Source organism: Gymnoscopelus braueri (assembly GCF_963280865.1).
Source record: "Gymnoscopelus braueri genome assembly, chromosome: 22".
NCBI classification, from domain to species: domain Eukaryota; kingdom Metazoa; phylum Chordata; class Actinopteri; order Myctophiformes; family Myctophidae; genus Gymnoscopelus; species Gymnoscopelus braueri.
Window position 1 is genome coordinate 14,525,908 of NC_137624.1, and position 25,710 is coordinate 14,551,617.

General features: G+C 41.5%; 1 protein-coding gene across 1 annotated transcript in view; it reads right to left on the reverse strand.

Annotated features, from left to right (window-relative positions):
• The window catches only part of LOC308078654 (matrix metalloproteinase-17-like), a 126,333-nt gene extending 111,638 nt beyond the window's left edge, over positions 1-14,695 (reverse strand). The window contains 1 exon segment of the mRNA XM_080419917.1: positions 14,264-14,695. Within this exon segment, the coding sequence (XP_080276043.1) occupies positions 14,264-14,434 (171 nt within the window). The 5' untranslated portion in view covers positions 14,435-14,695.
• Positions 14,696-25,710: the final 11,015 nt, after the last annotated feature.

A 25,710-nucleotide genomic window follows, 5' to 3' on the forward strand; every position in this document is an offset into this window, starting at 1 on the left:
CACGTACACATGCAGCCACGCACGCACACACGCATGCATCTGCACATGCACACACACATGCTCTCAGTCAGGGGGCCCATAGCTCAGACTAAGGGAACATGTGTGTCCCATGTATGACAATGATCATTATAGCTACACAGTCCAGTTTATAGTAGTTTATAGTCATACCTACTGCCTATCCATTAACAACATGGGCAAAACCTTTACAGACGCACACGCACACTCGCTTTTAAAACACCTACCACTGTGTACTTTTCAGCAAAGATGATTGATAAAGCAACAAAGGACAAGAAAGAAAGCAAATGCTTTATTTAGAAACAGCTCTCAGTACTGTAGCTTAAAAGAATGTGGCACCATGAGGTGAATACACTGGTTGCCACATGAGCTTTATTTGGCTACAGCCTGATTTATGCTTTGGTATCAACATGTCTTACAAAACTGTCGCTCGACCGAAATAACATATTCTAATTTCAAGATGTGTTATTTTTGTTTGAGTATAAAATGGGAACACGCTAGTGTCATCATCACACAGGCATTTGAAAATTGGCTGAACTGAATGACAAGTGGGAAGTTTATGGTTGATTGGCAAAATATGAGCTTTTTATTTATATACATAGCACCACAGCATTTGAGACCTGGCACAGCAGTAAAAGGCCCTCGACAGTGTCTACACAAGAATATTATGAATGGCACTTGGAGTCACATGGGCGGACCACATCAAAAACGTGGGCCTCTACGAGGGCCTCCCACGGATCACAGACGAGGTCAGAGAGAGAAGGATGAGACTGACTGGGCACTGTGCCACCCGGAAGTGGTGGCAAGCAAACTGACCCTGTGGGCGCCAACACAACCCACAGCTAGGAAGGAAGGTAAAGAGGTGCACCACCTATATATGTACACATACTGCAGCGCGACATCAGAGCTAACAACACTGCAGGGCACGTCAGGTACTTACCGCACCTTATGTCTTACCTCAGGTACTTAACGCGCCGGATAGAGATGCTCTGTGTAAATATGTAGATAAATTGTTGTCCTTCCCTTTTTCTTTTATGGAAATAACAAAACACGATGGAGCTTGCACAAAAACGAATTTCACACACTGTAAACCTGTGATGTGACAATAAAGTTGATTCTGACCCTGATGCTAGACAGGAGGGTGAGGCGGGCACCGAGTTGGTGTCGGCTAGCCCACACTCTCGCATCACATGGCGTGAATCAATAATGAATGAATTAAATGAATGAGTTAAATGAATGAACCTTCCAGTCTAGGAAAATCTTGTGAACATTTCTTGTAGTTGTGTATGTTGTTTCCCAGGGCTACTACATGGGTTACATTGTTTACTGCCTGAAACCGTATGGATAAACACTTTAACCCATTAAAACCAGGAAAGCATCTGTGTCATTTTAGATTTTAGCTATATATATATATATAGTATATACTGTATATAGTAACATACGTTTTTCAAAAAGTCTTAGGATTTAGGACAGTGTTTTAGAACAGTAGTTCTCAAAAATAGAAGATATGCAAGCTCACAGAGGGTCAGTTTGTGCTATTTTTGAATATTTCTGAAAAACTAGAAAAGGTGCTCCTCGGAGCCAGACCCCTAGTGGTTGAAATTTTAATGGCCGGACTTCGCATGACGTGTGTGCAGAGGAAAAGAGGGACAGACCGACCGACCGACCGACCGACCAACTGACCGACCGACCGACCGACCGACCAATCGACAAAGACTCCTGTAGGCCGACCCCTTGGGTCTGGCAAAAATTGAATAATTTAGAATTTTGTAACCTGTTATCTTCTCTTCTGGGGGTCCCTGGCACACAACCTTTTCAGAAAAAAAAAAGTTTGAGAACTACTGATTTAGAAGGCATTTGTAGAATCGGCCTCAGGTCTTAATGGTTTAAGCCCCATTTTATATGCAAAATTAACGAAAATAGATCAAATATCTGTCTGAATATGGTGATGGTTTGTTCCCTGAAGAGAGGTTATGACCTGGAGATAGAGCCATGTCACTGGAGAGAGAAACAAATCTAAAATCCCCAATGTAACAGTGCAGCATCAAAAAGACTCGCATGAAGAAAAAGCTTTTCTCCAAAGCCAAAGACTTAAACGAACAAGTACTTCTCAGTGAACACGACTTCAAAACAATTTGAAGCCCCCCTCCCCCATGTGTAACTGAGTGTGTAAGTTAGATAGGAAGCCTTCATGCTTTGCTATCCGATACTATTATACTGAATGGTTGTTAGAAATGGGGTTAAAACCTCCTCGTAGAAATTAAACAGACTCTGTCAGACACAGAATATAATGTTATATATTATATATAATATAATGTTGTTCCACGGAACATGGCTTAAACTATTGTAGTGACCAGAGGGTTGCTTAGCCACAGGAAAAGTGATGACAATGACTTTTTAAGAGAAAAATCTTTAATTGTGGCAAACGACTCACAAAAAGCCCAAATCAACTCAAAGCTGGGATACAGAAGGGAGGGTGTGTGACTGACTACCCCTATCGGTCATAGTCTTCCCCCAAATGAACCTAGAACTGGTTGAACCCTAGCATCCTCCGCTGAAAATAGCCGATGTACAAGCTCATCAAGCATTGTGCTGTGTCGACACGTGAGTTTGTAGATCGTCTCTTTTGAGTGAAGATATTTACTGTAGAGTGAAAACAGGAGGGGACCTAGTATAGAGTCCTTGGGAATCGATCTGGTCGCCTAGTATAGGTTTTAAGAGGTAAACGAATGGCACAACACAACACAACACATTCATTCCAATAAGACATTCATTCCAATAAGACATTCATTCCAATAAGACATTCCACAATAGCAAATCATAACAACAATAGAACAATGACTCTTAGTGTGTGCCCCAAGGCATGCTGGGAAGTCCATCCTCATCCAATTGTGTGCATGAAAGACGTTGTCCATAATACTATCAATTCCTTCTTGCTCTGCTCTCGCTAAATTACATCTCACCTCCTTTCTGTGGTTGATGACAGAGTGTGGGCAGGTTCATCCAGCCCGGTGTCAACAGAGACAGCCTTCACAGACGGTAGGAGATAATCCCTCCTTGGTTGATAACAGCTCCATTTGATCACACAGCTTCTTTTTTTTTTACTAATGACTGGTAATTAACCCTCCATGAAAAAATATCCCGTGGACAAAGCTGTGAAGCCATGCAGCCAGAAGCTGCTTGCCAAGCCGAACACATGCATAGCCTAGCTGCAGGGCCTGCTGGGAAGCTGTATACCATTCTACTGTATGTGTTGGGCTGAGATACAAGAGGAGCTCACGATGACATGCTGGTGGGAAAAAATCACTGAGCAGAAACAGATTGAAGTTGACAGATGCAAAATGCCTAAAGCTTTACAAAGGGGGCCTTGAAACCGTATTTGCCCTCATGTCTTAAAAATCAAAACACAATAGATCAATTAAATGGTGCAGCTCACTCGTTAAGAGCTTTCACCTTTCGATCAAAAGGTTCTGGGTTCGATCCTGGGCAAGTACTGGGAGCAGACTAGGTGTGGTGCTCCACCTCAACAATCCATCTCACAGGGGTCTAGTAAAGGGAATAGATCCCTTCATTGCTCGGCTGACACGACAATAAGCCACTCCGACCTACTTACTTAAATAAGATAGAAAGCAAGCAAGAAAGATATGCATAATTATGTCTGTAAAGTGTACAGACTGCAGTAATATATTCATAGTGTGACATATTGGCACTTATTGAAACAGAACCATTTAATTCCAAGGTGATCCTTTTATTAAAGCTGTGTCATTACAAAGTGTAAAATATGGTTATGGCCCTTTGCAAACTGCTGGCAGCGTAAAATAGAATTGATTCAGGTTAAATGATAATAACACGACCTTCAGTACAATATCTATGGACTTTAGCATCAGCACCAGAGGCAGGAAATCTTTATCTACCTGATTCATAACAGGGATTTCTAGTTGAAAATGGAATGGAGGACTATATTTAAGATCAAAAGCTAGGTAGAGAAACCCCTACAATTCTGAATGTAACAAAGGAATGTAAATGAATATGTTTTTATAACTTATAACACCAGATAAGATTTTAAAGTAATGTAGCGTATAGCAGAAACATACATTTCATGGAGCTACAGTATTTGATTTTAAAAGCACTAATCGAAACACTACATCATTGAACACGGTGATAAAAGACGTCTCTGATGATATTGAACAGTGATGTAACGATGCACATTTGTTCTCATTTCTAAATGCTTTATACATTATGAAAGTGATATCCTCCAGACCTACTTTTAAACGAGAATAGCTTCCAGCAATGTAAAAGACTAGACTATAATGATGGTGTTGCGTGTTCAGTGATTTAAGAATCTGCAAGGACAGCCATCCTCACCCTCCTATACAGTATTTTCTAATGCCCAATGGATTATTCAGATCAATACACTTTGTCCATGATGGTCAACTAGATCAGTGTCTATCAACCTTTTTTGTGCCAAGGCACACCTGGCATAGCCAAAAAATCCCAGGGCACACCTAGATATACGGTATATATATATATATAGAAAAAAAGCAAATGCAAACAAATATTTCTGTTTTTGCATTATTCAGACATGCAAACTTGTAGCTTTTCAGCTTCCACTAGCCGTTTTTAATCCAAATAGGGCAATAGTGTGACACCTGACCCAAAAAAAACTGCATGTTGTCACCCTTTTCACCTCGGGGCTGTTTGCATGCCTGATTATTTAAATTAATTAATTTTTTTAAATTATATTTTTTCAAACCTTCTTCAAACGGCGCGGCACACCTCAGCAGTAGCCCCGGCCCAAAATTGGGACGTTTGCCAGGGTTGATATACACTGAACTAGATCATCACTGTTAAGGCCATATTAATAACAGCAATAAAACAAAACGAAAAAAGATTTTCGTTTAGTTTTTTTGCAGCACAGCAAAATGCAACCAGACCATGCATGTAGTGGTGTAAAATGTTTGTTTTTATCGTTGATAGCAATGCTTATTATTTTGTTTCCTAACTGAAGCATCATACTAAGTCATAACAAACAGTAGTAACATATAGTGAAACTTCTGAAACGGCACAGGACTTCAGTCATTGCCGTCGTATTGATGTGCTAGTTTAATAAATGTCAAGTTCCAAGACATCAAAGCATCTTCACAGGGACTATGTGGTTCAGACAGAACCACAGAGCGAATGAGAGAGAGACAGAAAGGTCAGGCGGGGTTAAATGTGTACAAATGATGGCAGAATAACTATGTTATTTTCAGTCTGGCCCCACAATAAAGTATGAATCTACCCTTGGAAGGAAAACGGCTGGCAACACAAGTCGGAAAGGGTCAGGGAGAAGAAAATACCACATGAGGTGGTGGAACAATATGTGTGATGTTGTTTGTCCGTAAGCTTAAGCTAACAGGAATTATTGTTCTTTTATCACAACTGTCTAAACTCTAGAGTTCACTACTGAATGTTGAGAGTATGGAGAGAAGTCAGCCTCTTTCCTTTGTGAGGAAATAAAACGTGTTCCTTTGTACCACCTGGCTGCCTACACTGTAGCTTCGCTCGTGTTCTCTCAGAACAGACACAAATGTAGAGTATACCCATGTAGTCCTCCATTTATTGGAAATCCATTTCAACTGACACTGTCAGAATGAGGAGTCAGCACCAGGATCAAACCAGGCATAGAATCTATTGTGTGTTCCCCAGCAGGCAGTGTATGAAGACTCCTTCAAAGAATCTCTCCCCAGCTTTTTTTTATTAATCAAACATGGCTTTGTTTACATTAAAAATTATGTGTATGTATGCTGTTGGACCCAATAAGTCTGCTGAAATGCTGCATCTCATTCATTGCTACAAAGTTTACAACCACATTTCTTTTCAGTGTCTTTCTGTACTGTACAGTACTGCACTGCACTGTCTGCCCCCTCATTTGATTGACCAGGTCTATTCCCATATTTTTTGTTCTATTTGTAGTGTGACAGGGACTAGAGGTCTTCCCCAAACTGAAAATATCTGACAATACCCAAGACCTGCAGGGTTCGGGTCCGTGTTTTATTATGGTCAATTAGGTTAAGATTCCATTACCGTGGGTAGGGGTCAGCCCCATGTTCCCTCAGCTTATAGGGTTGGGGTTAGGGTTGAGGGAATATAGGGCTGAGGTAACATACCGTAGGTATGCTCTCCTCTGGTCCAGGGTCTGTTTATCATTATGTGTAATACCCGAGTGGATATGAGAACTGTACCCAGCGCTGATCAGGAGAGAAAAGCACAAAGTGTGGTGTAACTGAGTTGAGTTGAGAGAGCAGATCAAAGGTATGCGATCATGGATTCCTTCTTCAGTGAGGTGAAAACATCCAATTTCATTTCATTTCTTATTGTGGACTGCTACGTAGCAGCTAGATTCCATAATGGAGTCCGTTCATTGGCATCTACTGGTAAAACTGCCTTTTCATAGCAATTGTAATTATTAGGTTTGTCAGGTACATACAGCCTAATACCTGACAGTCGGGTCTGTTCTGTAATTATCTAGGAGAGTCTGAGTCAGCTACTCTCTTGAGATATGAATCTCAGAATTAATTTGACGAGTCCAATTAGGGTTTGCGTCCCTCATTTGAAAAAAGTAAGTCGGGATGAAACTGATCCTGGAAACGGATTTCACACATCCATTAGGGGTCGGGTCTGTCATTTTGGGACCACAGTACAAAGGGGGAATTGACACAAGTTGGGAGGGAAAAGACAACTTGATATTATTCCCTGGCACAAACTGAAATACTGTCATGAAATGATATTAAAGACATATCTCAGGCACATTAACAAAACCAAAATATGTTCTGTCACTCCATCTCTCCCTCTCTCCTTCCTTCTCAATCACTCTCTCCTCTTATCTCTGTACTTTATACTCCCCATGTCCCCCTCGCTCGTTCCTTCTCTCTCCCTCTCATTTCACTTGGACCTGCAGAGAAATGAGGGCACTTCACAAGATCGTTAGATAAAATGCTGAAGTTGATCTCTCTGCACATCAAACACTTCCTCTCTTAAAAAAGATTTTCAGTGGTCTCCCACTTTTTTCTGGCTTCATTTTCTGCCCTCCTCCTCTCTCCTCCAACTTGTTAAGAATTGACAAATGCTCATAAGAGACAAATGGTAGGATCACCTGCTGTGTGTCTCAGAGCAAAGCAAAGAAAAGAGAAAGTGAAACGGAGCCATCAGCCACACAATTTCATTTTGCCTTCTTCAGTCCAAGGGACTACAGTCGTGGCTCTTCTTTCAATTAAATTAATCCTTCTTGCTTTATTTTGACTAGCGGCCACTCTGGCAAATGCATACACAAGCAACTTAGCAAGCCTTTATGTGTGTGCACACACACGCACACACACGCATGCACAAACTTTCATTATGAATCTGACAATTTCTGGAAACAATTAATAGGAGCCATGTTGTTGCTTTGGGGTTTCCTTGATGGTGTTTTAAAAGCAGCAGAGCTGCCTGGCCTCTGTGTTATTTTAAGCCTCCACATGCGAGCCAGCGCAACACCAAACCCACAGTAATTACTAGATCTGCTCGGTCCTTTGGATGGCTACAGACGACCAAGGCCTTGATCTGGTCTAAGACAGAGAGGGAGGGGGATCCCTCTGTTAAAATAGGACTGGGACGCCACATGGACTTGATTTGGGGTTTTCTATAAGGGGAGTCTTGGAATGGCCCCGCTTGCCCCTAAACCTATTGACATCAGCAGGAGCCAATAGAGAATGGAGGAGGATCGCGTGCAACTCGTTTGTGGAGAGAACTAATTCCGTTCAGTTGCCCACACAGTTTGATCCATTACTACTGTAAAGACATCCGCTTGGCGCTTTTGGTTTTCCCTGTTTTTCAATACATGAAACAAATCACTGCGTCTCATGACTGCAAAGGGAGCATTTAGGCCACTCTGGACTTGAAACGCGCGCCAAGCTGGCATAGGACTGTACCGTGTTAGGGAGTAAATAGTGCTTGAGCTTAAAAGCGTGTGACACAAAGTACTATTTGCAACACAGCTTCTGCCATCGTTGCCTGTCATCGCCGTGACAAATGCTTGTAGTGCACTTCATGCACTCTATCATAGCAACTATAATGAGGAATTAGCGTCTCTGAGCCAAACATATGTTGCCACTTCACTGGAGGGGTGACGATCCCGCTGGCGCACACAGGTGTTCATTGTTATTCTCAATGTCACTTTGACTGGGACGGACACATTGGCTGTGGTGGGAACTGAACCTCCTATCGTTGTATTGAACCAGCACAGGCCACCCTGCTCAATGTTGAAATTTCTAACTGGATCAACAACATGTTCTCAGACGCATATGGTTACATATTGTCCTATACAAAACATTTGTGGTATCGCTAATGTATGTGTGTGTGTGTGTGTGTGTGTGTGTGTGTGTGTGTGTGTGTGTGTGTGTGTGTGTGTGTGTGTGTGTGTGTGTGTGTGTGTGTGTGTGTGTGTGCGTGCGTGTGTGTTTACTGCACTACTAGCCAATTACAATGCTCCTCCAGGTGCAGACATGCAATAACATACTAGTCTCTCGAGCCAGACTGTTGGCTCATACAGTTTTCAAATGCTTGCACCATACAGTCTGTGCAACAGAAGCACTGAAAATGATACGGGAGTAAAGCGGATGCTCCGCCCACCCCACCCCCCCACTCACTTCCGTTTCATCTTTGCAGTCACGCAAATTTGCACAAATGTAAATACAATTTGTTTTAGCCTAGGCTTCTTGCTGCTATATTTTCGTGCACAGAAATGACAAACAGATGACAGCTTCTGTTACCGGCATTCAGGAGGTGTAGTTACAGACTCTATGTTGTAGCATTCAGAGGCTGTGGAATAGTTGTCTGCCTTGAATGACTAACAATACACCAACACAAGCCAAGACTCCAGACTTAAAGTCAAGCTGAAATATGTTTTTAACACACAGTCACATTGTGCAACTACTTAACAAAAAATTAATAATGCATTATCTTGGATTTTTTGATCAAATAATAAAATACGACGTGTGCTAACATAAGCAAGAAGCAACCAATTTCAACTCTTTCGAACATGGCAGCCATGGCACGGCAGTAGTGTTGGTCTTATTCGTGACATTTATAAAGATCGCTACAGTATGTCCGGTCCTATTTTTGAGCAACTGCAAGTTCAAAGCACGCAAAGCTCATTATTTGACAAGTCTAAAGACAGAACAGCTGACACAGATTTTCAAATAGTTCATGTTGATGTGTCATACCGAGCCATACCGATATGTGAATGTTAGGCCGTTGAGCTTTGCGTTTCCAGGTGGATGCCTGGTCCACTATTGCATAATTTCAGTCCACACAGACAGCAGCACTGTGCAGCAGAGACAATTAGTTTCACTTATAATGTTATGTTATTTTATTGAAGGTTAGGCATTGCACTGTGATAAGGGTTAGGCATGGTTACTTTGGTTGGGGTAAGGTTAAGGGATTGGGTTCTGAATCAATCTATCCAGGGGATTTGGGGGAGTCTGCATCTCAGTTTCATCAGCCAGTTCCATCCTGAAACTAAACTAGTCACAGTGATGGACTTGCAGAGTGATACGGTGGAAGTTTCTGGCTTTACCTGTCCATGTTTTTCAGCTATGTTAGAACAGTTTACTCTATTATTGATAGTGAGATGGTGCAAATTCTGCAAAATCATTCAAAACCGGACATTGTAGGCCTATCAAATGCAATTGCATTTTATATATTATAATGAAAGAAACAATAGTAAGTGTTCATAAAACGCATCATATCAAATGGTTATATTATTTAAATAAAAGACAAATAAATACTAAAAGACCACCCAAAAAACAAAGTGAAGAGTTGAGACACTCATAGCTATAGCCTACTGTATCTAGTAGGCAAGGACTCTGGTGAGACTCACTAGTTGAAAATGCATCTTACAACTCTCATCATCAAGTTGAGGTTTATTTGGTAATATCTGTCTCTTTGATTGAAAGGACCATGAGCAGGTGCCAACGAACAAATGCCAAAAGCCCTGAATGCAGTGACAGCCAATGAGGTGTCAGGTTCTTGACAATGCTAGCGAGTAGGTCTCTGAGGATTGTAACCCTTCAGAAAATCTGTCAATGTCCTCAAACTTTAACGCTGTCTGCAAAACTTTACACTTAGCAAGCCTGGGATGACACTTGGACGGGTTGCCATTTCTTTCTATATGATTGCTTCTCTCCACTGGTTGCCTGTGAGTATCAGAATTGAATTTAAGATTCTACTGATGACTTTGAAATTCTTGCAAGGTTAGGCTCCTTGTTAGATTGTAGATATGCTGCTGGTCCCCTGTGAATCTGAGAGCAGATCCTCAGATGGGGCCCTCTTGGTTGTTCCTAAATCCTTCCTCATTACATAGGGTGATCGGGCTTCTGCGGCCCAGGCACCTAGGCTTTGCACACTCTACCTGAGGATTTGAGGCTAGCAAAACCAGTGCCATCATTTATATCACCTCTGAAGACCTACTTTTTGTCATCACCTTTTCCATAGTATTACATCCGCGATTACTGAATACTGACTTTATTATGTTATGTTCCTGTCATTTGTAAAGCACTTTCTAATCTTTATTATTATTATCATTATTATTATTATTATTATTATTATTATTATTATGAGTCAAATGTCTCTCTCAGTATCTTTCTATTTCCTACAAACTGCTGTCCTGTCCCACTGGACACGTTACCGAAATAATCTCCTTGCCCTAAATCTGAGCCCCCACAATGCAATGGTGAGGGACAGAAGGTCACAGCACTTGATAGAAGTAGGACAGGAGTATTCTAAGCTTACAGCCTGGGAGTGTGAGCACAGTGACATGGAGACAGTATCATCCAGCACTTTTCAATGTTTGGATATTACAATCTTGCATAATTCACCGCACGCTGATGAGGACAAAAATTAAATAGGATTCCTCTCTCTCTGCAGATGCAAATTATCCCCTTGGTTCATTTGTTCAGCATGGCAGGGGAGAATCTCCGTCCCAGGAGAAACACTATCGATAATATGTTTGCCAGTTGACTTGAAGGAATTAGACACGTTCTTTTCTGTTCGGTGTGGGGTTTCTTTCCCTTATTATCTTTTGTTCAGGCTGGTGCACACTCTTATTTTCCCTTAACTGTCAATAAAACTGTCAATAAATCCAGCTTTCTCTTTGATTCCCCCCTCATTCGCAGGGGGCTGTGGGCATAATTAGAAGATCCAGGAAGGGCCCGTGAAGGAAAGCTTACTATCTGGATCTCAGGGAGAGGAGTGCAAGGTGGGTGCATGAGATTAATCTGAGTGAATGTATGTGACACTGCTGGACACTGCTCATTTGAGGCAGAGAGAGAGAGAGAGACAGAGATAGAGAGAAAGAGCAGAGCACTAATGAGAGAGTAGTGGTGGTGGAGAGACCATCAGTAACATAACCACTTAAGCCATATGCTTTGTTGTACGACTTACAGTGAAAATAGACCATAGAAGCACACAACAAGACAGATATTGGAAAATGCCCGATAATGACTTGCCCAAAAACAGGGACGCCAGGGTTAATGTGGGAGAATGAATAAGAGAAAAGGATGGTGGAAGTGAGAAATTCACTTCTCTTCTCATCTGCTCCTCTGCAGATGGGACCAGATGGTGATCTCATTAAAGAAATTACACAGCAAAATGAGAGTCTGTTCTTTAAGACAGATACAGGATGTCAGGGTGTGGCTTTTAGTGTTCCACTGAACCTCAGGGGGAATTTCAATGGCACACAGTTCACATTAAGACAACGTGAACTGTGAAACGGCTATCGTGTACACACACACACACACACACACACGCACGCACGCACGCACGCACGCTTTGTTGGAGCATTGGTGACATACATTGCCAGTTGTGTGATAGATACAGCAGGTCAATATGCTACATCTGCTTCCCCTTCAGATGGTGTTGAAATGTTTATTCATTAATGGCATCTAGTGAAGTGGTTCTCAACCTGTGGGCCGGGTGTGTGTGTGTGTGTGTGTGTGTGTGTGTGTGTGTGTGTGTGTGTGTGTGTGTGTGTGTGTGTGTGTGTGTGTGTGTGTGTGTGTGTGTGTGTGTGTGTGTGTGTGTGTGTGTGTGTGTGTGTGTGTGATAATAATAATGTCCCCCCCACCCCCCGAAATAAAGGAGGGAGAGAGTGTGTAAAACAAGTGCCCTTTTCTGGATGAATGGAAACTAATTTGGCTGTTATATCAACGATGCATCAGGGAGCCTGGGATTTCTGTACAAACAGAGAAAAGCCCCCAGGAGTAAAACGTCTTGATGAGCAGAAATCATAGGACAGATTATATTGTAACTCTTAAGACCCGCTTCCCTGAAATGCTGAAATTGCATATTGATGCTCTGTAGTTTGATTGAAAGCCTCTGCACTGTGGTTAAGTGGGTGGCTCAGTGTGTGTGTGTGTGTGTGTGTGTGTGTGTGTGTGTGTGTGTGTGTGTGTGTGTGTGTGTGTGTGTGTGTGTGTGTGTGTGTGTGTGTGCCAGTTTTGTCAATGGTCAGCCGACCAATAGCACTGGTTGTAATGGCACGACTTAAGTGACAGTCTACTAACACAACCTCCTCCTGGCAATGGATGCTGTGTTTTTTTTTTTAAGCAATGAAAATAGCAACATGGCATAGATAAAAGAACATACAAACTGGTCCTAGTCACAGACGCTACAATGAACAGGACAGACACAATTTGGGATGCGCAGAATTCCTCTATAAGCTATTCACTTTACGTGATATTGCCTCTGATGCAGCCATGATTTTTATAGCAAGCTGCTCCGGCTATTTAGGCTGCTATTATAGGCTATTAATTCTTATTTTTAGTCTAGTGCATGTATGGAATTGCATCCTGTTCCTTATTGCCTACTTTCTCAAAAAGGTTTTTCTCTATCACTCTCTATTTCCCTCGGGCAGCAACAACAAATAATTCATCCATGGAGTTCCAAAAGCTTTCATTCATTGCCCATTGCCGTGCGCAATGGATACACAAGAAGTCATGTCACATTCATGGCTAAAGGAATGTCACTCGTATTGCTCTATTAATTTTGACAGGAAATATTTAAATAGATATTTGGCATCATTCGGCTAGTTGGCTTCCACTCATTCTGTTCTGTTCTACCAACTGACAGGTATTCTTAGATCTGTTTAGCCACATCTATTTGGTAGCCTATACTGCATACACTCGCTCAAAATAGCCATTGTTTGAACTTGGCATCGGATGTCATATGCACTTAGTTATGCTATAGACTATTTTCATCCAGGAATGATTCGTGCTCTGGTGAGGAAGCCCTCTGCATGATAGTTTACTACTAGGCTATCGCACATGTTGTCTTGCCCCGTCTCCTTGGGGTTCTGTCAAGTGTTGCCATGTCGGCTTATTATAAGCGACTTTTGGGCTTGTTTTTCTGTAAAGTTGCTTGTAAATTATTGGTAGTGGCGGGTTGCGGGTTTTTTGGGCTTGTTTCTAAAGTGTAGCCTACTTGCTTATTTAGGCTTGCTTCCAATTTTGTTATTATTCAAACTAGTGGTTCTCAAATATTTCCATGAAAAATATGTTTTGCTATGGAGTTGTTGTTTTTGAGTTTTTGAAAATAGCAGATATACAAGCTCACGACGTGTGGCATTTGTGAGCTTGTAGATCGGCTATTTTCACATAGCAGATGCAGGCCTGGGTTATAGACAAGTGCTTATGTGGCCTAATAGTTGCTTCTTTTGGGCTTGTTTTCATAGACCTTGTAACGTATTTCTCTCGCACTATCTGGCAACACTGATTCTGTCATGTCAGTAGGCTGTGTAGGCTACGCTGCCCAAAAAATACGGCGCATTTATTCCAATTTGGTTAATTAAATCACACCCATTCTGATCCTATAAGATAGTCTCTACAGAATACTGACACAGTCTTTCCAGTTTCATCTGTTGTCACGTCCAAAAAAAGTAACGGTAAAGCTAAGCGCAACCATGTAGGCTATGCCATAGTTATTAGATGTATGCCCGCTGCATGCTGCGGGTTGTTTGGGGTTCAATCAATAGCCAATTGTCTACACGTGTGTAGGAATTAAGACCAAAGTGAGTCAGTAGGACACAACAGCAGTGACAACACAGCAGTGTGGTGGTGTGGTGTGGAATGAATTGGCATAACGACTAAATTGGGGAGAAAGGGGGTAAAAAACTGTTGGCTTCTAACATTTTGGAAGAAGAAATACAAACAAAAGAGGAAAAGACCAAACTTACCACCCCCATGTCCAGCTGCTCGGTCGTGAGAGGGGAGGAGGGCGCCGCTCTGGCCAGAGAAACACAACAAAACGCGGACAACAGCAGCAGCAGCAGCAGCATCTCCGGGTAAATAATCCAAACGCGCCGCGCACGGCTCCCCCACTTCTTCTGGAACATCAGAGGAATCATGATGCCCCACCGCGGGCTACTCCTCCTGGAGGGCTAAAAGACCGGCTCCTCCAACCCTCGCCTTCTCGGGATCCAGTCCAGATTGTTCTTCTCATTTGCAGGAAAAATCACCGGTAAAAGAAAAGAAGAAGGGGGAAAAACTACCGAAAGAAACTCTGTACCTCACTGTTGCGCGTAAACGCATGAAACACATCACATCCGATGCCAGATTTTAGAGAGAATTTTTGTTTACTCCATAATACTATAAAGCATGATGGTAATATTCTGGAAGCCCCACGGTCGATATAACTTGAGCTTGCCCCTATATCAAGCTCGTTCAACATCCCGTATATTATCAACCCGAGCTTTCCTGTACATCTCCCACATGGGTAAATGGGCGCTATGCGTTCTGCACCTATACAGACTCTACACAGTGTTGCCAGGTTTTGCGAGAGAAACAAGCAACCGGGTCTATGAAAACAAGCCCAAAAGAAGCCACATGAGCACTCTAACCCTATACTTTGGCTAATTGAAAATAGCCGATCTACAAGCTCACAACGCGTTAGATCTGCTATTTTCAAAGAAATATCTTGAGAAAATGTAAACCTTTTGGAATAATTATTTTCTAATCCAAAAAATCTTGTATGGGGGTCTCTGGCACAAACTATTTTCAGAAGGTTGGGTCTACAATACATTTCCTTGACATGAAAATGTTTGAGAACCACTGGTTTAAACGACATTAGGAAACAAGCCCATTTATACAACAGGTAGTTCCAGCGAAGCAATCTCATTGGTTGAAATAGCTCTCTACCCGCGCTTCAGACGAGCATGACAGCACACCTATCAAAATATTAAAGTCATCTGTGCTGATCAGACGGAGTCTCGTAGAGCCGGCTAAGTGGCTAGAATAGCAGGTTGCATGGGACATTTGCGGCCGTAGTAGCTAAATCTGGCATTACATTTTTTTGAATTTATATCCTATCTTAAATACAATGAGATTGAGCTAAACGGTTAAGTTTTGTTTCTCTATGTGTCCAGTCTGAGAAAAGTTGTCGCGCGTGGCTGAGTAAACAAGGACTCTTGCCAGTCTGTCAGACAGACCCCATGTATTTCCAGGATATCAGAGACAATACACTCGCAGAAAGGTCGTTATGATGGTAGATGGTAAATGGATGGATGGAGATGGTAACTGTTGTATTATCGCAATATTACACTCGAGGGTGTACACTTCTAGCCTGGCATGACGAGACTAATATCACTGCGACTGTGTAGATATTAGTCTGGAATCTCTGTGTGGAACCTGCATTTCCAAGAGGCATATAAAAAAAATGCCTCAGGTGATAAACCCGCCCTACATTTGCATACTGGGCCCTGATTGGTGCCCCACAACTTCAGGGGCAGGGAAATCCAATCACAACCGAGCGGGGCCAGACCAAATCTGCCGAGGCCCGAGGGCTATTATATATTTTTTGCACTGGCAAATTGGTCTGGTTTCCAGGCAAGCCCAAAAAAACGCAACCCGCAACTACCAATAATTTACAAGCAACTTTACAGAAAAATAAGCCCAAAGCCGCTTACAATAAGCAGACATGGCAACCCTGGACTCCACAGTAGCTGCAGAGACAGTCCTGAGTGTGTGGGGGGGAACTTCTCTTGTAGCTGAGAGGGAGGAGGAGGGATTCAGAATCTTTCTCAGCACAGCAGTGGTTTCTTAATTCATGACGCTCTTCATACGCAGTTTCACACATCAAAGATATGGGCTATAATGGGGTTAGGGCCAACGACCTCGTCCTCGACGCAATTAAATATGCCATTTTTGCTCCATTATCAGAAAATGTCTGAGTTGATTAGATTGCCTGCAGGGTGAGGAATCTAATTGCAGTATTAGGGTATAGGCTTAAGCAGATCAGACAAGGCAGATTCACTATACAGTAGGTTATATTGTCCACTATACTTGTGCTCATAAGGTAGAGATAGGGCTTATCTTTCTTTCTGTTATGTTTAATCATCTACCTACAGGGGAAAACAACAATTTATTAAAAGGTCAATTTTGGTAGCCATTGTTGACAATAATTAGGACAATATGGCCAGTGGGTTGCTGATTCCCAGGAAACACCATGACAATGAACACGTTTCACAGCCATATTGGCATGAATAAATGGGGTACACACAGGTGTTACCAAAGATACTAATTAAAGTTAATTTAGTGTAGCAGAGCCTGTCCAGTGATCATCCAACATGCACAATAGCAGCCTGCCAGGCTCAGTTTCACCTGAAACCTTAATTAGTAGCATTGGTAACACCTGTGTTTACTCAACTATTGTAAGCTGGCTGTCAAGGAAAAGGGTCTATTGTTTTCAATAAGAAATGCCTTGACACCCAAATTGCTTCCAAAAAGCTCACTTATAGAGTGAGACAAAGGGAGAGATCATTTCCTCTAAACCACATCTCTCATGGTTTCCAACCATGGGAGATGGTAATAAAAACTAGTCTGGAAGGGGTGGGGGGTTACTAACTGAAAAAATACTTGCAAAACTAACTAAAATAAAACAAAGTGTTGTGAGGTCACTATTGATTGCATTCACAAACCTATTCTGAACCTCTTAAATATTTACCCTGACAAATACCCCCCAAATGATACAATAAAACAAGGAACTACAAATAATACTGTAATATAAAACTAAACTAAAATCAAACATTTTTAAACAATAACAACTAAACTGAAATGCGGAAACCCACTCTGGAAACCTTAACTGAGTGAATTGTCAACCAGCTTTGACATCTCACGATGGATGTCCCAACATCTCAAGCTCTGTACCAAGACAAGACTGAGCTTCTCGTATACACCGGAAAGTCCTGCCTACCTGCAAGGACCTTTCCATTTCCATCGACCCTGGTGGCTCCTGTCCTTCAAGGCACACATTGCAGCGACTACGCGATCCTGAATGGTAGGTGTGCACTGTGTCAAGGAGTCAAGGATGCTTATCCAAGCCTCAGTCATCTCCATCCTTGCAACCGCTTCTTTGTTGCTGATCTGCATGCATGCTCAATGCCGCAGCACGCCTGGTCTTCAACCTCCAAGACGCTCCTCATGGTTGACCTCTGACCTTTCAGTGTCTAGAAGAGCAGCTGCATCTAGACGTACAAAATCACCAGTGTTAATTTAACTCTGAGAGTGTACAAACTAGACACACAACCAGACACACAGGGGTCCATTCGGCTACATTTGTAAGTTCTCTCAGAGTTACAATTGGATAAATGAATACTGAGGATTTTGCTGTGTAGACTCCTCTAGGCAGATTTTATGAGGCATTTCTAATGTTACCTGCCATTTATTATAGAGTGCCAAAGTTTCCAAGTAATGCACAGTGCCCACATTTACATACACGCACGCACACACACGTGCAGGCATACACACACACACACACACACACACACACACACACACACACACACACACACACACACACACACACACACACACACGCACACATGCACGCACACACCTTTGAATCTAACTATGCAGAAGAATGTGTCACTGTTTGTTTGATAGATATTCTACATAACCTTCATCACGGCCACTAATGATTCATATATCTTTATTATATCACAGCCATGTGACCATATTTTATATTTCGGCTATTCGAAAATAGCTGATCTACAAGCACATTGTGAGCTTATTACTTGGCTATTTTCAAAACGTTTAGGAAAATCTTGAAACAATACTATTGAAACATTTGAACAAATCTCTTATGGGGTTCCCTGGCACAAAATATTTTCAGACGGGGGTCCGCGGCCATATACATTTTGGGGTCCTTGACATAACATTTTTTGAGAACCTGAGCTAAACAATGGAGAAAAATCTTGCATGTACAGTACACAAAAAACAGGCAGCTAAACGATGGGCTTAGCTTAGGAACTCCATTTCACATGAAGTTTCTGTTTGAAAACTTTAAACAGATATATCATTATTGTCTCAGCTTAATTAGTCAGCCAGTGCTACAGTACATGCTGTGGCTGTTCTTTTTATTTATATTTTTTTGACATTTAAGTCATAAGCCCCAGAAGGAGTGTTCAGGGAGTGAACTGACACCTAATTAAATATACATATATCAGCAGGTTTTAGCTTCTTGGACTGAAGAAAGAGCATGTGCTTCTGAAATGCAGAGACGCTTTATTTTCTACCCCTCATTACTCTGCAATTTTCACAGAAAAAAAAAGAAGAGAAGCCATTACAGGAAAGCACACAAACAATTTGCTAAACCGGAGAGATAATCATAATTTCTGGACAATCTGAACACTAAGGATAAGAAATGCACAAATCACACAGTCAGGTAACACAAACACAGTCAGACAGTACAAATGCACTGTCAGATTGTACAAATACAATGTCAGATTCTACAAATACACTGTCAAATACAATGTCAGATAGTACTAGTACTGTCAAATACAATGCCAGATACTGTAGTACAAGCACGCAGAACAAATACACTGCAAATACACTGTCAGATAGTAGTAGTAGAGTACAGAGATAGATTTGGGGTGGCAATTCTTCCTGGGCCTAGTGGGAATGTGCGTGCAAAGTTTCACGGCAATCAGCCATTCATGATTTGTGCCATATTGTGTAACTCCTCCAAACTTTGGAAGCCAGTAGTAGGCAGTCTTGATCACATGACAACAGAGATAATTACATTATCTGGGGGTTCCAAGATATCCAAATTGGTACAGATTAGCCGAATAGGTTTGGACAAAAGCGGTACAAGTAGTAGCAAAACATATGTTTAGCAAAAATTAGCCTCATGGTGGCGCTATAACAAGCCAATGTGAAAACATTGGGGTGGAGGTTCTTCCTTGGCCTCCCGGGAGTGTGCGCGCAAAGTTTCATGCTGATCAGGCTAGCGGTGCCCAAAATCAGCTGTTCACAGACAGACAGACAGACAGACGGACTGTGGATGGACTCATGGGAGCGAAAATATCATCTCTTGCCTTCGGATGTTCCGGCCTGGCAGGGGACAACAACTGCTTTATGTTGGCATGGATGTTAATTAAGTAATACATCCACTAGAGGGCAGTTCAAAGTCAAAAGATTTCTGACGACAAACATGGCAACGGTCACTACTGTCCAGCTCACATTTATTTCCCAACCAATCTCATCCCAGCTGTTCTGTAATAACTGTTTCTCCCTGGGCCCTGACAAAGTGACATCATATAAACGTTCTCCCCTCGCACAACCTCTCCTCAAAAGGTTCTGCCATTTAAAAAAAGAAATTTGTCTTTGTCATGTCTCGCTTGAACTACAGTACATCTTGTTCAAGCGAACGGGGGCTAGACTGCTCCATGATTTCTAGAGGTACAGCTGTTTTGTGTGTATTCATAAGCTTACACAAAATGTGCACAAAGACCAATGTAATGAACGCAGAGAATGGACTGAAGGCTCCATACGTATTTAATGCTGAGCATAAATGAGCTCAAATGCTGACCTGCAAAACTTGAATGCCAATTTACACGGACCAGTAGGGCTTCATGCATGCTTTTAATCCATGATAATATCATGTAAACATATTATGTTTACACATGGGGATAGAGATTCCTTATTAGTTCTCATTATCGACCATCAAGGCAAGTAGTAAGCAATTTTTGATTTAAAATGTTTCTACTCTTAAGTGTAAACATTTTACGTTAGAAATAGATCAGAATGTCAGAAACCTAATAGGATTACATGTACATTGATTCACTGAGCACACATTCACTGTGTGTCACTGTGTACACACACACACACACACACACACACACACACACACACACACACACACACACACACACACACACACACACACACACACACACACACACACACACACACACACACACACACACACACACACACACACACACACACACACACCCTCTGGGAAAAACTAAGGTCTTTGAAACCAAAATCTCATCTGGAAAGTGAAGATGCTCTAATGAGCTTTAACAGAGACTGTTAAGGTAAGAGGTTTATTCTGCCCCAGGCACTCCAAAGGTTGAACAAAATATTAATGTGTCTCTTTTCTGACTGACCAACCTCTCTTTTGCTCAACAGTACAATTAATTCTGCCTCTTAGAAACAACTGTAACAGCCAATTAGTGCTTCTTACAAACCCCTTGATTTAACTGAACTGTGGTTCCATTTGTGCACCATTGCAATGTTACTGTTGAAAACAGTAAGTGACTGTATTGTATCTTTATATTATTTGCGCCTTAGAATGCTTGACTGTTCCACCCTAAACTCTTGTATATAGTAGGTACCGTGGGGTTTTGTATAATGTGCTGTGTGGCAGCTACTGGTAAATGCTGATGGTGTTCATAATATGCCACGCATACACGCACATTGTACATACGCTGATCTATTTTTATTATCCTATTAGTATAAAACTCCTTTTGTTTCACTCTTGTTTTTCTCTCTTTCTCTTTCCTTTTTTCCTTTACTATTATTTCTACCGATGCTGCTACATTGTCTGAAGGAAGCCGAACAAAAGTAGGCTACTGTTATATACCTGTGCACACGATGTAACAATAAAGAACAATATTGAACCTTGAATCTGTTTTATGGCATTTTGTGGTATTTAACTGTAAGAAATAAATACATAACAGTCTAGTTATCTCTGCCATACAGATTATTCTGTGAACCTGTCATGGAACATTGATTATAACTTATCTATTATAGTCACATGACTTTAATTTCCAGATCGATATTGACCAGCCCTGTTCGTTTAATCGACCAACGTCTAAGCAAAGTAATGACGAATGTCAATGATTCTAATTATAATTAATGAGGCATTTAGCATGCTCTTATCCAGAGTGACATACAAAGTGCAAGATCAGAGTAAGAGGCAAGAACACTTGTCAACCAACAGGTTAAGTGGTCAAGTAAACAGACCTAGCATGTCTGAATAACATTCTCACCAGCATGCATCTAAATAGCATGCATACCATATGATTTTGTGGTGACTGTACCACCGTGCAATTACCCTTGGTCCTCACGGCACACCTTTGATATTCTGCATATACATATACTGATGAAACATTGTGTCATGTTTTTTTTTTCCTCTGTTTTAATTTATTTGCTCTTTTCTTGTCTGTCCGTATTTTAATATGCTCTGTGCAGCACTTTGGTTCAACCTTGGTCGTTGGAAATGTGCTATAAAAAATAAAGTTTGATTTGATTTGATTGATATGAAATAAAGTACCTGAAGGACCCTGTCCGTGGGTGCTGGCAATTCCTTTGACTGTAACCCAGCACAAACAGCTAAAATCAGCTGAAGTGTTCCTGCTGAAAAGGGGCTGAATGCAGACAGACAGCAAAGCTGCTCTAAAAAATAACAAATAACATCTAATAAAATGTACATCCATCTCACCATTTTCTCCTCATCTCTTGAGTCTAAAAGAAGCACATTTTAGGATATTAAAAGAAGAGAATCCAAAAGGTTGTTGATATATGGGCAACAGATATGGGCCTCTCATCTTTTCTATATAGGTTCGTTGTGCCCATAGAATCTGTAAAGTGTCCTCTCTTAGATTGGGAGCAGTACTCTTAAGCCTGAGCGTGGGTCTTTCTACAGCTGTCAAGAGGTAACTTAATTTCCAGTGCCCACAGTGCGTCTTGTCCGCCCCCTTGTCATTCACTGTTGGAACACAAACACAGAATCAGACAAATAAGAATGGATGAGGCAGAGATTGCTCTCTGATTACATTTGAAATCTATCTGTGAGTCTGAGAATGGGGGTAGCTGACAAAGTATGTGTATATGTGTGAGTTTAAGGAGGTCTACAGCTTATTTTTAACTCTATGGTCTACAGTGGTTAGACCTTGTGGATTATTTGACTGAATATGTTGTGATTAATTATCACAAATTATTGTGAGCTTGTAGACATTTCTGCACCACATGCTAGGGTTCATGTGGGCAATCTGAGAAAAAAATTAAAATAAAAACATATTTCCCCCCTTTGTTTTGGGCAGAATCTGTTTTGAGAGATTATCATGTGGGTAAAAACATTGAAAACAAGTTGGGGTAAGTGATTTTCTTTTGTTAAAATAAGTGTTAAATAGCTCTACATTCTGATAGTAATCATTGCTATAGAGGGCTGTTCAGTAACAGGAGTCTCCATGTCTCTCCAGCTCTTTATTAACACATTGACTGCCAGAGTTTATTCATAATGTACTCACCCCTGTGCCAGCAATTTGCGTGTTTTTTAATTTTTTAATTTTGTAATTTTTCATTCAAATAAATTATCTGATTGTGGTGTTAAGCACATACGACAGTTCCACCAGTAGAGAGCAGCAAATCCACACATTGATCACCTCGCTCGCCCCCTCCCAAACAGGCCCACGTCATATCCGGTCGTTCACAGGATGTTAGGTTTTCGACAATCCCTGATCCGCTGATCGGCCTGAAAACGATGTGATACACTACGACGATGACTGTTAGTCACCCGGACCAAAGAAAATAGAGGTTGAGCTGTCCGTTCGTTTTTTATACCGTGTGAAAAACTGTGTTTTTCCCTATTCTGGCCGAAAATGACCGGAGGAAAACAATGTGACCCGGAAATGATTTTTTTTTTTTACATCCGGCTCCGGGTGAGTGTGACGTAAGTGGAAAACGAAAGTGCTGATGAGAAATAAACAGAGCCGTGCGATCACAGATTAAACAATGAAAATTCAAAAGAACGCATCAATGCGTTCTTTTGAATTGCTGGCATGCAAGCGATGGATTTGAAAGAACGCATCAATGTGATCTTGGCAATCAATGTGTTAAGCTAGAAAATGCATTTTCAGTTCGGGATATCGATTTTATCCAATCAGGATAGAGAACTCAGACAGGATACAGATTAAACAAGTGAAATTGGAAGTGATGACACAAAGAAATGAACAGACACAATTGGAACTGGAACGCTATACAAATGAAGCTGATAAAACATGGGTACTCTCTCCTGATTGGCTGAAATCTTGCAACCCACCTGAAAATGTTCTGTTTATTAAAGAGCTGGAGAGACGGGAAGACTCCTGTTACTGAACAAACACTATAGCAATGATTACTATCACAATATAGTGCTTTAACCTTTTAACAAAAAAAAATGTTATGTTTTAACCCAAAAAATATTAAAAACCTTTTCATGCCATGGACCCCCAAATAGCCATAGCCTCTATCTGCCTTGTGGCCCCCATTGCAAAATGACATATACAAAAATAAAATAAAAAAACGATCTATAAGCGCTATAAAGAAATCCCTTTCCTTTCCAATTGTACTTCCAATTATGATCATTCCGTCACGTGCAGCTGGATAGGGGAATATAACATCTGACCCAATGACCCTCAATACCGGTGCACCCCAGGGTTGTGTGCTCAGCCCCCTCCTGAGTCCCTGTACACACATGACTGTATGAACACGCACAGCTGCAATGTCATCATTATAGTCCTGTACCATGGCCTGTAGACCTGTTCGCAATTTGGTGTCGGGGGAATTTCTCACTTGAACTGAGTCAGTGGGTCCCTAGACATGAAAAATAACAGAGGTGCTTGTCCGCCATGGTGCCACGAATGGTGCAATGGCCAAATAAAAAATGTCCACCATACAATATGATGAAAATCCAACTTTTGTTTCTGAGTGTATACAGGAATATATGTAGGAATACATGTGATATATAAATAATATCATAACACAAAATCAAATAACAATTTGACTCAAAGTGCACCATATGTGCTGAGTGATTCTGAATAATAAGCCCATTGTACAAAAGGCTCTGTCCATGGCCCAAATGAGCCAATTGATTGCCATGGCAACCCCAGCCTAAGCTTGATTTGACAAATTCCCCACACCTGCCATTTGATTAGCTAGTCAGTCCATTTTTCAATGTCAGTTTGCACTCTTCAGACATTCTCCACACATTCTCCACAGACTTCCCAAAAGCGTCAATTGCAGAGCATGGCTAAATCCAAGGTTATGCATTATCCATCAAAATACTTGATTTAAGGACTAAATCAATATTGTCAAAACATTTCCCCCCCTCAATCCAAAGGCATGCATTATCTGTCAAGAAGATAATAAATTGCCTGTAACTGGTGAAAAGACAGGACGTGAGAGAATCAAAACAAAGCTGCTAAAATCCGTAATGATGTTGTTACAAAGTGAATCAAAACTGTGATGGGGGATGATGTGGAGGATAAGGATAATAGCATGTTTGTTTACCATACCAACAAATGCTACAAGTCATACACACATTCTGGCAAACTGAAATCTATTGAGAAGAAAGTGTAGAAGAATCTAAGGTGTGTGAGACAGAAGATGAGGCTTCTACAAGTGTTAAATTCAGGACAACCCTACGGAGAAGTGTTACACCTTGTGCACCTCCAAGCTCTGACAAGGATCCAAGAACATTGCCCTGGCTGTGTTATATGTGGATACATGGAACACAAGAAAAAGACAAATACAGAATGTGCGAGTATGATAGTGCGAAGGAAATCATTGATGTTGCACAGGACAACCAAGATGTAGTTTTCACACGAATTACAGACCGACTGAAGGACGATGAAGATAGCTCGGTTAAATCAGTCATCTCAGCAGACTTATTTTGCCACAATCTCTGTCGCCAGAAGTACACGCGAATATATGAACGTGACATCAAAGCCAAAGCAATAGAGAAACCGGCCATCAGCAACATCAAGCATGTGCTCTTCGCTCGTGCTCTCCCATATATTGACAAACTTTTGGCAAAGGGAGAGTGTTGCACTATGAGTGATATTATGGAGTTTGCATGGAGCCTGTTGGAAGAAGGCGAGGTGCTTCCAAGTACCTTCCAGACCCGTGATATGAAACAACTGATCCTCGATCACTATGGAGAATTGGTTACAATTGCTCCAAAAATAAGAGGTATGAATCTGACATTTTCTTTTCATCTGACATCAATGCTACTGACTTCCATCAAGCTGAAGAATCAGGACATAATGAGAGAGGCAGGCACCAAGGTGAGAGAAGAGCTACTAGACATTGATTTTGGTCTTAGCAGCTCTGTTCAAGGTCCCCAAGCACAAGCTCTTCCAAAGCAGTGCAAGAGACCTAGAGGAGCTTCTCGAGCCTCTACAGGATGAGGAAAATCAGCTAGCAGAGGAACTTCTGCCACAGCAGACACAGCCCACACAGGGAGTGGATAAGGAACAGTCCACACAGGGAGAGGATCTCCATGAGAGGATCTCCACACATGGAGAAGAGCCTCCACTGAGAGAACAGCCTCAACAGAAAGAAGAGGAGAACTGGGTGA